The sequence below is a fragment of the Pleurodeles waltl genome, chromosome 10 (genome assembly GCF_031143425.1).
Source record: "Pleurodeles waltl isolate 20211129_DDA chromosome 10, aPleWal1.hap1.20221129, whole genome shotgun sequence".
Lineage (NCBI taxonomy): Eukaryota > Metazoa > Chordata > Amphibia > Caudata > Salamandridae > Pleurodeles > Pleurodeles waltl.
Genome location: NC_090449.1, coordinates 7,254,716 through 7,269,184, shown reverse-complemented (window position 1 = coordinate 7,269,184; position 14,469 = coordinate 7,254,716). Strand labels below are relative to the sequence as shown.

Below are 14,469 nucleotides of genomic sequence, written 5' to 3'. Positions count from 1 at the left end.
CCTGCCAACAGGGCCCTTGGTACCAGGGGTACCATTTACAAGGGGCTTAGCTGTGTGCCAGAGCTGTGCCAATTTTGGGAACAAATGTACATTTTAGGGAAAGAACACTGGTGCTAGGGCCTGGTTAGCAGGGTCCCAGCACACTTTCAATCATAACTGGCATCAACAAAAGGCAAAAAGTCAGGGTGGTAACCATGTCAAGGAAGGCATTTCCTTACAAACACCCCACCCCTCAGAGCTTTGTGGTCCAAGCTTCTACCTCTCATGGCACGTTCCATTCCCCAGACTGGGAATCCAAAAGGTTGCACACACTTGGGAAGATGTTTTCTTCCGCAAGCCTTGCGTTGCAGTCCGTGAACACAGCATGCCTTTTGGGCTGGTATTCCCACAAGCTGTAGGATACTGTATACACAATACTCCACTAGTAGGTGAGTAAACCAGCTATTATATTCACATTAGAAAGCAATAGTTAACAGTAAAATAATTTTAAAAAATTGAGACCCTAGGGGGAGACCAAACCATATACTAAGTAAGTGGAATGCAAAAGGCAGCTCCCCACCCAAGGGAGTGGAATCTTTAGAGGGGAGCTGGAGGAGCTAGGAACCCCAAAAGTCAAGTACCAGGGTTCCTTCCCCAACCCCCCCCCCCCCCCCATCTCTTCCCCCCCCCCCCCCAAAGCAACCAGGAGAGAAGTAAGTCCTGGTTTTCCCCAAACCCACAGGTAAACTTTGGAAAAGGACTGTGCAAGACCCAAGCAAGACTGGAAGAAACCAAAGATGGATCCTGACCTAAGAGGACCTGCAAATGAAGGGGACCAAGTCCAGTTTGAGCTGAAGCGTTCAGTTGGGCCAGGAGCCAGTATTCACCCTTCTGGAGTTGCAGTACCAACTCCAAAAGGGTACCAGACAGTGCAGCACTGGAGCAGAAGAGTTCCAGAGGGGATGCAGATGATGTCCTACAACAGAAGAAGAGTTGCAGTCAGTCAGTGGTGTGGAAAAACCACCAACAAGCCTTGGCAAAGGCAAAAGTCGCAGATGAAGAGTTGCAGAGCTGCCGGGGACCTGCAAGGTCCAAAGGAACCCAACCCAAGGAGGGGAATCCCAGGTGACCCTCAGCAGTGAGGTTAGACTGAAGACGAGGATGCAGCCCCCACAGGCAACTCACAGGCATCAGGCACAGGAGTGGCTGGGAGGCCCACTCAGCACACCTGAGAGGAGTCTCACATCCCTGGAGCAGCAGGGAAGTGACTGTGCTTTGCAGGGAAGAGAGCTGGAGTCTGGCTACACAGAGCCTGAAGGGGTGACTTAGTGACCTGTAGTTAAGGTGAATGCACCTTTTCACGCAGGCTGCAATGGCAGGCCTGCAGACACATTTTGCATGTGCTCCCATGGATGGCATAATACATGCTGCAGCCCATGGGAAACCCCTGGTGCCCCAATGTCCTGGGTACCTAGGTACCATATACTAGGGACTTATATGAGTGCACCAGTATGCTAATTGTGGGGTGTGCTAAGTCCCAGTCAACCACATTTAGAGAAATAGCACACCCACTGGGGTCCTGGTTAGCAGGATCCCAGTGAACACAGTCAAAAGATACTGACAGCAGGCAAAAGGTGGGGGTAACCATGCCAAAAAGAGGGTACTTTCCTACACTCTTCTCCAAATTTGGTTGCTTTTGTACCCTTTACACCCCATATTTGGCATACTGGTGTACCCCTGTAAGTGCCTAGCACAGAGCTCTGCCAGGTGACAGGTGTATTCTGCCATGTTGGGAACAAGATGTATAGAGGCCCCTGAGAGCATCTGTATGGTTAAGCCAGGTAGATTGTGTCTTTGACCCCCTCTGATTGAGAGTGACGGGTTTTTCCCCATCCCTCCTTTTTGGGTTATTTAATGGCTCCCCTGAGGGTGGGCTCCCAGATTCGTCAAGGAAGACCTCTACAAGGAACTCTCTGCAAGACATTGTTTGCCCCAGGCCTCTGGAACTACTGTTTGTCTGCTTTTGAACCGAAACAAGTCTGCTTCTGGTGGGAAGTCTACCCCTGCAACATTGTTTCTCCGGCTCCTGCAAGAATTCTGCAACATTCAAACCTGTGCATCCTCCAGGGTCACAAGGACTCTGTTTGCACTTTGAAGCAGGAAGGAATCTCCCTTGGAGTGAAGGAGTCACTCCCCTGCATCCACAGACACCTCGGGACGTCGACTGGCTGGTGGGGTCTGCTGTCCCACGGACATCAAATGGCTCTGCATCTCAGGTGGCGGTTCTGTCGCCTCCTGTGGGTCCTGCTTGTCTTCTGACCAACCTGGGAGACGGTGGAACCCTAACTCTACCACTGGACTGGAACCCCTGTTCACCAAGACCCTCTCTCTTGCCAAGGCTTGTCTACTCTTCCACCAGGAGAGCTTAAAGCATCAAGAAGCCCCAGCCTCCATTACTCTGCAACTCGAAGATCTGCCTTTCTGCAGCTCCAGCATTGTGGGACATCGGTTTTGTTGTGCTGCTGAGGCCTCCTTGTGACTCCGGTCCGTTGTCTGTGGGTCACTCATGGCGGCTCCAACAGCTTTTGCTGGCCTCCCTGTGAGCTGAGGGCCAGCCCTGACTCCTCCTCAATGGGAGAGTCTCCTGGACTAGGCTAGTCCCCAGAACCTTGCAAATTCATCTTCAGCATCTGCTTGCATTTGCCAGTGCTTGTTGGTGGCCTTGCTGACCACTGACCCTCCTGCAATCTGGCAACTGAAATGGGGACAGCTCATAGGTGATTACTAGGGTATTTTGCAGCTCCTGAAACCCGCAGCTGGACTTCTTCCTTCACCAACCTGCAGGAACTTCACCTCTAGGAGGGTGGGAATTGCCACCTGCACCACTTGGACTCCCTAGAGAGTGCTGGACTCTGTCCCGTTCCTTTTCAGGTCTTCCACTTCCAGAATCAGTTCTTGGGTTGCACTGGTCTTGTCCATGGGTCATGACAGCAGCTGTACAATAGAGGCCTCCATTGACTTCAAATAGGGTTTCAGCGTCCTTTCACCCCTATACATCTGGGTCCCCTGGTGTAGGTACTCCGGTCTTCTGGGTATCCTTGGGTGGGGATGCTCTCCAATTGCCCTGTTAGTCTATAGGACGACCAGGTAGGTAACCACTCTGCACCCAGTCGCTGGGGGCACTTGCTGTACTTACCTTTAGTGTAAAGAAATGGCTCCCTGTTGCAGATACCCCCCACTTTTTGCCCGATACTGATGCTGACTTGACTGAGAAGTGCGCTGGGACCCTGCTAACCAGGCCCCAGCACCAGTGTTCTTTCACCTAAAATGTACCATTGTTTCCACAATTGGCACAACCCTGGCACCTAGGTAAGTCCCTTGTAACTGGTACCCCTGGTACCAAGGGCCCTGATGCCAGGGAAGGTCTCTAAGGGCTGCAGCATGTCTTATGCCACCCTAGGGACCCCTCACTCGGCACAGACACACTGCTTGCCAGCTTGTGTGTGCTGATGGGGAGAAAATGACTAAGTCGACATGGCACTCCCCTCAGGGTGCCATGCCAACCTCCCACTGCCTGTGGCATAGGTAAGTCACCCCTCTAGTAGGCCTTACAGCCCTAAGGCAGGGTGCACTATACCACAGGTGAGGGCATATGTGCATGAGCACTATGCCCCTACAGTGTCTAAGCAAAACCTTAGACATTGTAAGTGCAGGGTAGCCATAAGAGTATATGGGCTGAGAGTCTGTCAAAAACAAACTCCACAGCTCCATAATGGCTACACTGAATACTGGGAAGTTTAGTATCAAACTTCTCAGAATAATAAACCCACACTGATGCCAGTGTTGGATTTATTAAAAAATGCACACAGAGGGCATCTTAGAGATACCCCCTGTATTTTACCCAATTGTTCAGTGCAGGACTGACTGGTCTGTGCCAGCCTGCTGCTGAGAGACGAGTGTCTGACCTCATGCGGTGAGAGCCTTTGTGCTCTCTGAGGACAGAAACAAAGCCTGCTCTGGGTGGAGGTGCTTCACACCTCCCCCCTGCAGGAACTGTAACACCTAGCAGTGAGCTTCAAAGGCTCAAGCTTCGTGTTACAATGCCCCAGGGCACTCCAGCTAGTGGAGATGCCCGCCTCCTGGACCCAGCCCCCACTTTTGGCGGCAAGTCCAGGAGAGATAATGAGAAAAACAAGGAGGAGTCACTGGCCAGTCAGGACAGCCCCTAAGGTGTCCTGAGCTGAGGTGACTCTGACTTTTAGAAATCCTCCATCTTGTAGAAGGAGGATTCCCCCAATAGGGATAGGAATGTGACCCCCTCCCCTTGGGAGGAGGCACAAAGAGGGTGTACCCACCCTCAGGGCTAGTAGCCATTGGCTACTAACCCCCCAGACCTAAACACGCCCTTAAATTTAGTATTTAAGGGCTACCCTGAACCCTAGAAAATTAGATTCCTGCAACAACAAGAAGGACTGCCCAGCTGAAAACCCCTGCAGAGGAAGACCAGAAGACAACAACTGCCTGTGCTCCAGAAACTCACCGGCCTGTCTCCTGCCTTCCAAAGAACTCTGCTCCAGCGACGCCTTCCAAAGGGACCAGCGACCTCTGAATCCTCTGAGGACTGCCCTGCTTCGACGGCGACAAGAAACTCCCGAGGACAGCGGACCTGCTCCAAAAAGACTGCAACTTTGTTTCAAGAAGCAGCTTTAAAGAACCCTGCAACTCCCCGCAAGAAGCGTGAGACTTGCAACACTGCACCCGGCGACCCCGACTCGGCTGGTGGAGAACCAACACCTCAGGGAGGACCCCCGGACTACTCTACGACTGTGAGTACCAAAACCTGTCCCCCCTGAGCCCCCACAGCGCCGCCTGCAGAGGGAATCCCGAGGCTTCCCCTGACCGCGACTCTCTGAAACCTAAGTCCCGACGCCTGGAAAAGACCCTGCACCCGCAGCCCCCAGGACCTGAAGGACCGGACTTTCACTAGAGAAGTGACCCCCAGGAGTCCCTCTCCCTTGCCCAAGTGGAGGTTTCCCCGAGGAAGCCCCCCCTTGCCTGCCTGCAGCGCTGAAGAGATCCGTTGATCTCTCATAGACTAACATTGCAAACCCGACGCTTGTTTCTACACTGCACCCGGCCGCCCCCGCGCTGCTGAGGGTGAAATTTCTGTGTGGGCTTGTGTCCCCCCCGGTGCCCTACAAAACCCCCCTGGTCTGCCCTCCGAAGACGCGGGTACTTACCTGCAAGCAGACCGGAACCGGGGCACCCCCTTCTCTCCATTCTAGCCTATGCGTTTTGGGCACCACTTTGAACTCTGCACCTAACCGGCCCTGAGCTGCTGGTGTGGTGACTTTGTGGTTGCTCTGAACCCCCAACGGTGGGCTACCTTGGACCAAGAACTGAACCCTGTAAGTGTCTTACTTACCTGGTAAAACTAACAAAAACTTACCTCCCCCAGGAACTGTGAAAATTGCACGAAGTGTCCACTTTTAAAATAGCTATTTGTGAATAACTTGAAAAGTATACATGCAATTGAAATGATTCAGAGTTCCTAATGTACTTACCTGCAATACCTTTCAAACAAGATATTACATGTTAAATTTGAACCTGTGGTTCTTAAAATAAACTAAGAAAAGATATTTTTCTATACAAAACCTATTGGCTGGATTTGTCTCTGAGTGTGTGTACCTCATTTATTGTCTATGTGTATGTACAACAAATGCTTAACACTACTCCTTGGATAAGCCTACTGCTCGACCACACTACCACAAAATAGAGCATTAGTATTATCTCTTTTTACCACTATTTTACCTCTAAGGGGAACCCTTGGACTCTGTGCATGCTATTCCTTACTTTGAAATAGCACATACAGAGCCAACTTCCTACATTTAGTGTTTTAGTCTTTCCCCAGCACCTAGCTAACTACCACACTTACTTTGGTTGGGTTCACCGTTTCGCATTCCACTTACTTTATGGTTTGGCCACCTGTAGGACCCGTACATTTGATGCTATTACTGATTATGTGGTGTATATATTGTTGTAGCTATCTCCAAGGGGAGATATACAAATGCTAGCCTAGTAGTTAGTGTTGTAATAAAGAATCCTTTATTTTTGCAACACTTGTGTGGTTCTTTCTTGTGAGTGACTTGCTGTCTGACTACTGTGGTATTGTGAGTGCTTTACATTCCTCCTCTGATAAACCTAGCTGCTCGCCCACACTACCACAAATAGCGCATTAGTCATATCTACTTTTGCCTCTGCAATACCAACTGGGGATCCTCTGGACTCTGCAGTGTACTTCATGTTTGTGCACCACGCAGAGAGCCAGCTTCCTACTCCTGTTGTGATGTATTGTCTCAAAGGTTTGGTCCATGTATTAGGTACTGGGCCTTTTGTGATACCTCAGTGCTTTGCTTATGTGTACACCTTTAAAGCCGTAGCACAGCTGTTCCCTGTGTCTCCTGATCCTGAAGACGGTCTTTCTCATCGTTACCTCAGCTTCGTTCTTTTTCAGACCTTGTTCCCTACACCATCTTCTATCAGGACAACTTGGTGCTGAGTACTAAAACAGCCTTTCTACCGAAATTTGTGAATACTTTCATGTCTGCTACTCCCTCACTGTTCTGACGTTCTCACCCCTCGAAAGAGGAGAGGCTCCATTGTTTATACCCCCAAAAGGACAGTCCGCTTTTACATCAATCATACCAAAAACCATCTGGTGGAGAAAGTTATTTGTGGCATTTTCTGGGCCAGAGAAAGGCGAGTTAGTGCGGAAGAGGACCTTATCCAGTTGGATAGTCCTCTATATCAAAACTTGCTGTGTGCTGGCAAAGAAGCAGCCTTCTGAAGGATTCAGGGCCCATTCATCCAGGGCCTATACTGTTACCACGCGCACTGGAATTCAAAATGCTGGTCATGGATATATTTATGCTGCAAAGTTGGGATCAGTGCACACTTTCACAGAGCACTACTGCCTTGAGAGCCCGGTCTCACGCGAATGGCATTTGATCCTGCTGGACTGTTCAGTCCGAGTCATTCCATAGACCCACCACTGGTGGGGGTACTGTTTTGGGATCTAATCTAAAGATGAGGAATCTGCTATTAGATGTATCCATCAGCAGTGCAAGTTACTTACCTTCAATAATGCTTATTCTAGTGGATACTCTATCTGATCAGTTACCTCACCTCCCATATCTAATAAGGTCCTACATTAGAGATCTTCACACTGGTGTGAACAGTTGATCTTTAAGCACCGCACCTGAGGGAGCGGACGCTGTACAGAAAGGACATCAGTGCACTTGGATGGCACCTATCTGAGGCTCCAACCGTCTCTTCTGGGATGGAGCAGAGTCTGTGCGGAGCTGCATAATGCTTCCACTGGTGAGCTGGGGCTGTGCTAAAAAAATCTTCTGGACCCAGTCTGGCGCTTGGGGATATTGTACAGCTGAGGAATCTGCCAGCATTAGATAGTATTAACAGAAAGAGCGTTACTGAAGCTAAAGCATCTTGTTCTTTTAGATGAAGATCTTACACTATAAGATATATTACACAGGTTGACAAGCAGGACACTTTCAGAAGGTTTCCATACCCAATGTACAAGGGGCTTGGTAGATTGCTATAGCAGCCTTGCTTCAGGGTATCATGATGTATCTAACTATTCTTGTTTGCATCCTATCACCAAAACCTATTGTTTGGAAAAGTATGGAAGAGAGACTGCACGATTTACTAGGGCAAAGTTTCATTCTTTCTTGGCTTACACAGCTTAATTGATATTCTCAGCCTACCTCTGGGAGGAATGCTTTAGAAATGGTCATGTAATGAAACTGCAGAAGCATCCATCCATGAAACTAATGCATCTTGGGAATGTTCATTCTGATATATGTTGGCACCCACAAATTTGTTCCCACACTTTTTTGGTTCTATGTCGTAGTATCCTTAATGGTGCAATATAGTCTTAAACCTATAGAGGAAGTTTTTAACATTAGAAAAATGCATTACAAGCTAGCCTCTTTTTCTCTTCATGGGCACATCACCAGATGTGAACTTTGAGGTGCCTTCATCCGACTAAGGTTGAATTACGTTCAGAAGAAGTGTTCAAGGGTCCTGCATGTGGGCAGGAATATACTGTTTGATTTAAACGAGGGTATCAATGATGCAGTACTAGAATTACAACTAACATTCCCTTATTCTTGTCTCGAGGGTTTAGCTACATTTCTCTGGTAAGTATGTAATGTTTTCACTGTGATGAAAGGTGCACTTTTGTGTTGGGGTGGGTGTTAAAGAAATTGTGAAAATGGTCTTTGAGTGGTGCCACTGATAGCAATTCTGCTCAGCCAACCTTCTTCCACTCCTGTCTCTCCCTGTTAGCCATCCAGCCCCACTCATTGCCCTTCGGTCCCTTTTTCTTCACTTTACATAGCAGTTGTGTATTGTTGCTCTTCCTGAGGATTCCCTTTTTTTACAGCTTGAGATCAGCCTTCGTGTATGTTCATGAGGTTTGTCCATTTGGTAGCTAGGTTTATGGTTTTAAGTATGTGTTGTGCTTTGTTTGTTGATCACAGAATGACGTCCTAATGAATGGGCTGCATGCCCAAAATGTGTTTAAATTAGGAATTGCTCCTTGTTAGCTATTTCTGCTGTCCTAAAGTGAAGCACATCTTTTTCTTGAAATAGCTGTTGCCAAAAGCTGCAAATCCCCTGCTAAAGCCAGTGACTGTACCTCCAGCAGCACCACTGATAAGACAGCTGTCTCTGGATTAACAGAAAAGCAACTGCAGCTTTCTGTAGAGGTGAGTCATGGCATTGTTTGGAGATATACTTCAGCTGAGGTTCAGGGCTCAGTAGTGCATTCCATAAACATTACAGTATTGTCTGTAATGGGTCCCTTCTCGCCACCATGCTAACTAATTACTGCCCTATTTTTATCTGCTAATGATTTTGCAGTATACTTGCAAGATATCAATACATTACAAAACCCTCCAACTACCTGATGTCTCAACTCCACTCTTACACCACCACAAAAACCTTGCCTCTTTCATCTACAATTTAACACTTTCTCACAAAATCACCCACTGAACTCATCCAAAGAAGGGCACACCACCTTTAGCACCCTTTGATCGATTTAGCAGCCAGTCCAGAAAGCCTCTCTTCCAGCATTCTTTTGTCTGGCCTCATTTCAGATATTTCTTCACATCCTGCCACTGCTCAGCATGTTTGAAATCTTTCACGGTGCTCCTTTATTACCAAAAAAAATAAAAATGTAAACACTCATCCCTTATTTTCTCTCCAGTTATCGCCCAGTGTCCCAACTCACCATTTTCTCCAGGATAGTTAAGTCTGTTCTTCAACCATATTGCGCTCTGTCTTCTAGCATCCTGCTTCATTCCCTCTAGTCTGGTTTCTGCCTCCTCCACACAACAAACGGCATTTTCACACACATCCAACTTGTTGACCACTGCTTCTTTTAATCTTGTTTATCTGCTACCTTCAGACTGTTTACCTTCCTTCGCTGCTGTCTTCCCTCCACTCTCTCTAGGAATCACATGCCTTGCACACAAATGGATTACCTTATCAGATGCTCTCAGCTCCCTTGACACATCAATATCAGGCTGACTTCCAGTGGCCATCAATTTCAATTTGATTTATTTCATGAATTGGAACTCCGAGGAGGTCTACGTGCATAGATAATACATAAAAAATCATACGACAAACATTAAATTCCTATAGAAAACTGGATAATATCACGTTATCTGTAAAATGTGATACATTCACAATACTTCCCATTAAACTTATAGTCCACAATCAATCTCAAACAGTACTATAGATTTATAAAGTGCATTATACCAGAAGATTTAGCTTCTGTATGAAAATAAATTAAACTTAATCACTCTACTCTTTAAAACGTACTTCCTAAAAGAGTACCAGTGGAGAGGCCACACTTATTACATTCCTCAACGTATAGTAATATTGGCTTCCATTAGGACAAATACAAAGCACATACATAAAATCCAGAATAAAAGGTGATCTGTAAGATACGAAACAACCAGCCCTCTGCCCGTCAGACATGTATTACAAAGCATTATCATGCTCTGCTACTCAGTAGAAGACCCCTCTTCCTTATTGCGTACAAAATGCCTCTAAAATACTAATGTAGTTCACTTAAATTCATCTCCAATACCAAGAAAACTCAGTAAAGGGTTTAAAAATGACTTGAAAATGTTTAAAATCCTAAAACAAAATATTTCATTAGGTGAATTATACAAAAATTCCAAGGCCTCTTGGGCATTAAGAATATTAAAATTCAAATAGAAGGGTTTCAGCCATTTGTTCCTGAATGTAGCTAAAGCAGAACAAACAAATAATACATGCTTAAGAATCTGCGTCCCCAATTGGCAAAGATAACAGATGTTCATCCCATTTTGAGGTTAGTTCTCTAGGTGGCGCTGTATCTTATCTCAATAGAATTAAAAAGCGCCTCACTCCATGTGGGAGATTCCAGGCAAGGGATGGCTGAGAATGTTTATAAATCACTGATTTGGTTAATATAACGAGTCTCCTCTTTAAAAGACAGGTTTCAAAACCCAGGGAAAAACCTTTGGGCCATGTCGCCTCTTTCAAGGTCTTTTTAAAAACAGTGGGCAGTGTCGATGGGATAAGGTCAGTGTCAAGCTCCAGCAATTGCACAGCAAGCTAATAGTTTCTTTAAAAAAAAAAAAAAACTTGGATTTTTCTCTTAATCTGCTGAAGATTTCGGTGAAAGCTAAATGTTTTAGGGTAGATTCCATACTATGGGCTAGGCAGTAAGCCTTCCGGACCACCGCAAGGCCCTGTACAAAGGCATTCTTAACACCAAATTCAGGCCTTAGAGCTGCCACTGAGGCAGAGTTGTTACAAAAAGACAGGGGTCTTAGAATCTGTCTTTCTAACTTATCAAGGAAATCCCATTTAGAGATCTCTGTTCATTCTGTAGCATACAAAAGGGTGGCCGGAATCTGTTTGGTAAATAGATGGAGAAAATGTCGCCGGCCAACTGCATTAAAGAAGGCCACTAAACCTTGTGCTTGAGAGAGAGAGCCTTACTAATGTTAATACGAATATGATCTTGGTCTCTGAGTGAGCAGGATAAACATTTTCCCCTATCTTAAGTTGACCTAGGGGACCAAGAATCTTTTTTTTTTAATCAGATTTTATTCCCTAGAAAGCATACTACTTGAGCCTTAGATATATTAATTTTCAAATTATGCTGCATAGAGTAGCGATTTAAAACGGCCAGACGCTGATTTAGACCTTTTGGGGTAAGGTCAATCTTGACTATATCGTCAGGGTATAAAAGGCAGGAGATTGAACGCCCTCTGATTTTGGGCGCAGAGCCGTCAGCATTCCATTAGGAACCAGGCAGGTCATAAATATATATAGAAAAGAGCAGTGGTGCGAATAGACAACCTTGCCTCAATCCATTTTTGTAGGGAGTTCAGAAGACAGGCCCTGCTCTCCTCCTAAACGAACTTTGCACCAGGTCGAAGAGTGCAAAGCTATAACCAAACGAAACAAGTCTGGCGTGACATCCCGCTCATATAATTTCTTCCATAAGATCTTCCTAACTACCCTGTCCAAAGCTGTTGAGAAATCTACAGATGCAGCTTATACTACTACGCCCCTGATCTGAACATATTTTTCATTTATAATTTGCATTAATAAAATATTATCAAAAGTATTGTGTTCCTTTCTGAAACCTGCTTGTTCCAAATGGAGTATTGCGTTTTCCTCAACCCAAGAAGTTAAATGCTTTACAATACTTTTTGCAAATATCTTGCCAGTTGCGTCCAGTAGTGCTATCTGACGATAATTTTGGGGAGAGACTTATCTCCCTTTTTATATAGGGGGACTATAACACTCCCAGTTTAGGAGTCCGGGACTTGAACCTTGTAATAGCAGACGTAGACGACCGGGTGGAGAATTCTTGCCCAGAGCTGGGGTTCCTGTTTAATTATTGCCATCGGGATCTCATCAGGACACATTGTAACGGATGCCTGCATTGACCTTATGAACCCCTCGATCTCAGTCACGGGGGGGGGGGGGGACCGAATCTGTCCAATTCAGTTCTATTACTTGTATTCTGGTCCACCCCCCCATGGCTCCATATCCTGATTTTCTGCATATAGGGAGAGTATATACTCCCTCCAATCTGCTTCGGCTATCGGAGGGGCAGTAGAAGATTTACAATTCCCACAACCTTCAGAAATAGCCCAAAATTTACGGGAGTTTTTAGTCACAGCGGCTTCCCTCAATGCGACCCACTTCTGTTCAGCCTCCTCCTTCCATATACCCAACATCATTCACGCTCTTCTTTTTAATAGGGATATTTTCCTACTCCTATCCTGAGACTCCCATTCATACTGTTGCCTTACCAATTTATTAATTTCTCTATTCAACAATAGGACAGATCGCTTTACTTTCTTTTGAGGAGGCTTAATACACTTAAGCTGATCACTTTGAATTATGTATCCCATAAGTTCGGTGAAGTAATTTAAGAGCTTGCAAGTACTCCCCCAGAGAAGAAGGAATACAACTGCTTTGGCCCCAGCCCTACCGGCCTGTCTCAAGCTTCAAAGAACCTGCCAAAAGAACAGCGACCCATCCAGTGGGCCTAGCAACCTCTGCCAACTCCAGAGGTCTGCTGTGCACCCCCAAAAGGACAAAATTACTGAGGACAGTCGCTCTGTCCCAAAGAAACTTCCTACCAAGGACTCCCACCTCATTCAGGATGCGCGAGTCCTGACCCCTGTGCACCCGATGCCCACAGAGAGATTCCAGAGGACCCCCCCCTGACTGCGTGCTCTGGACGAAGATATCCAACGCCTAAAGGACACACTGCACCCGCAGCCCCCAGACCTTGGAGAACCTGACCCCCGGTGCAGCATCGACCAGCAGGTGGCCCTCTGCACTTTCTGACCAGTGGTGTGCCGGAGACACCCCCCATCTCTCCCCCCCCCCCACACACGCACACAGATCTCACCTGCAGCATCTGAGTGATCTACGGGGTCTCCCATTGATCTCTGTTGAAAACTAGACATCCTGTTTGCACCCTGCACCCGACCGCCCCTGTGCAGCTGAGGGTGTTTTTGATGCCTACTTGGAACCCCTCCAGTGCTCTTCTAAACCCCCTCTGCTCTGCCCTCCGATTTGCGGGTACTTACTTGCTGGCTGACCAAGATCAGAATACCCCCCTGCCTCCATAGGAGCCAATGTTAATTTGGTTCCTCTTTGAACTCTGCACCCGACTGGCCCGGTGTTGCTGGTGGTGGGTGTTTGGGGTTAACGTGAACCCCCAATGGCCTGACTACCTAAAACCCGGAGATAAGAACTGTAAGTCGTCTACTTACCTGTTTCATTGTTCACTCTTTTCTTCCCCCAAGAACAATTGAAAATTGCACTACTTTTAAAATAGCTTTTTAAATTTTTTTAAAGAAAACTGTATACATTGTTGATTTCATTCAGAGTTGTAAGTATTACTATGCAAAGTACCTCACATTTTATGTACTTACGTGCAAACTGAATCTTTTGGTTCTAGAAATAAATTAACAAAAGATATTTTTCAATATAAAAACCTATTGTTCTGGAGTTAAATCATTGAGTGTGTCGTGTGTGTACAACAAATGCTTAGCACTACCCTCTGATAAGTCTAACTGCTCCGACCACACTACCATAAAAGAGAGCATTGGTATTATCTATTATTGCCTCTGTCAAGCCTCTGGGGAACCCCTGGGTTCTGTGCACACTATATCACACTTTGATATAGTATATACAGAACAAGCTTCCTACAGTGACACATACTAAAATACTATATTGGCAATACTCTGTTAGCAGGTGAGTAAACACACTACTATATACAGCTTAGTTGTCAAGAAAGAGCATAAAAAGCAGTAGAAAACAGTGCAGTAATAGACAATAGTGACCCTAGGGGGAGCCCAAACCATACCCTATAAAAATTGAATGCGAATGCTGGACTCCCACCCAGGTAAGAGGAATCTGTAGAGGGGAGCTGGAGAAGCTAGGAACCCCAAAAGGTAAGTACAAGAGTGACCCCCAGCTACCAGGAAAGAAGAGGAAAGTATTTGTTTTTTTTCCCAAACCCACAGAGAAACTTTGGAAAAGGCCTGTGCAGGACTCCAAGAAACAGAAGATGGATCCAGACAGAAGAGGACCTGCAAGTGAAGGGGACCAAGTCCAGTTCCAGTTGGAGTGTCTGTTTAGGGCAGGAACCACTACCCACCCTTCTGGAGATGCAGGACCAGGTCGACGGTGAAGACTAAGAGTCTGCTATGCAGCACAGGAGCAGAGGAAGAGTTCCAGAAGCAATGCAGTTGCTGTCCCACATCGGAAGAAGAGTTGCAGTCCATCGGTGTTGTGGAAAAAGCACCAACAAGCCTTGGCAAAGTCAAAAGTTGCAGAAGAAGACTTGCAGAGCTGCTGGGGACCAGGAAGTTCTGA

At 46.5% G+C, this 14,469-nt stretch overlaps 1 protein-coding gene across 10 annotated transcripts in view; it reads left to right on the top strand.

Moving 5' to 3' along the window:
- HUWE1 (HECT, UBA and WWE domain containing E3 ubiquitin protein ligase 1) overlaps window positions 1-14,469 on the top strand; it is a 1,403,674-nt gene that overhangs the window by 1,237,971 nt on the left and 151,234 nt on the right. For all 10 annotated transcript variants that reach the window (XM_069209338.1, XM_069209335.1, XM_069209339.1 and 7 more), the window contains one exon: window positions 8,653-8,768. In XM_069209338.1, the coding sequence (XP_069065439.1) occupies window positions 8,653-8,768 (116 nt within the window). The remainder of the gene's footprint in view (window positions 1-8,652; window positions 8,769-14,469) is intronic.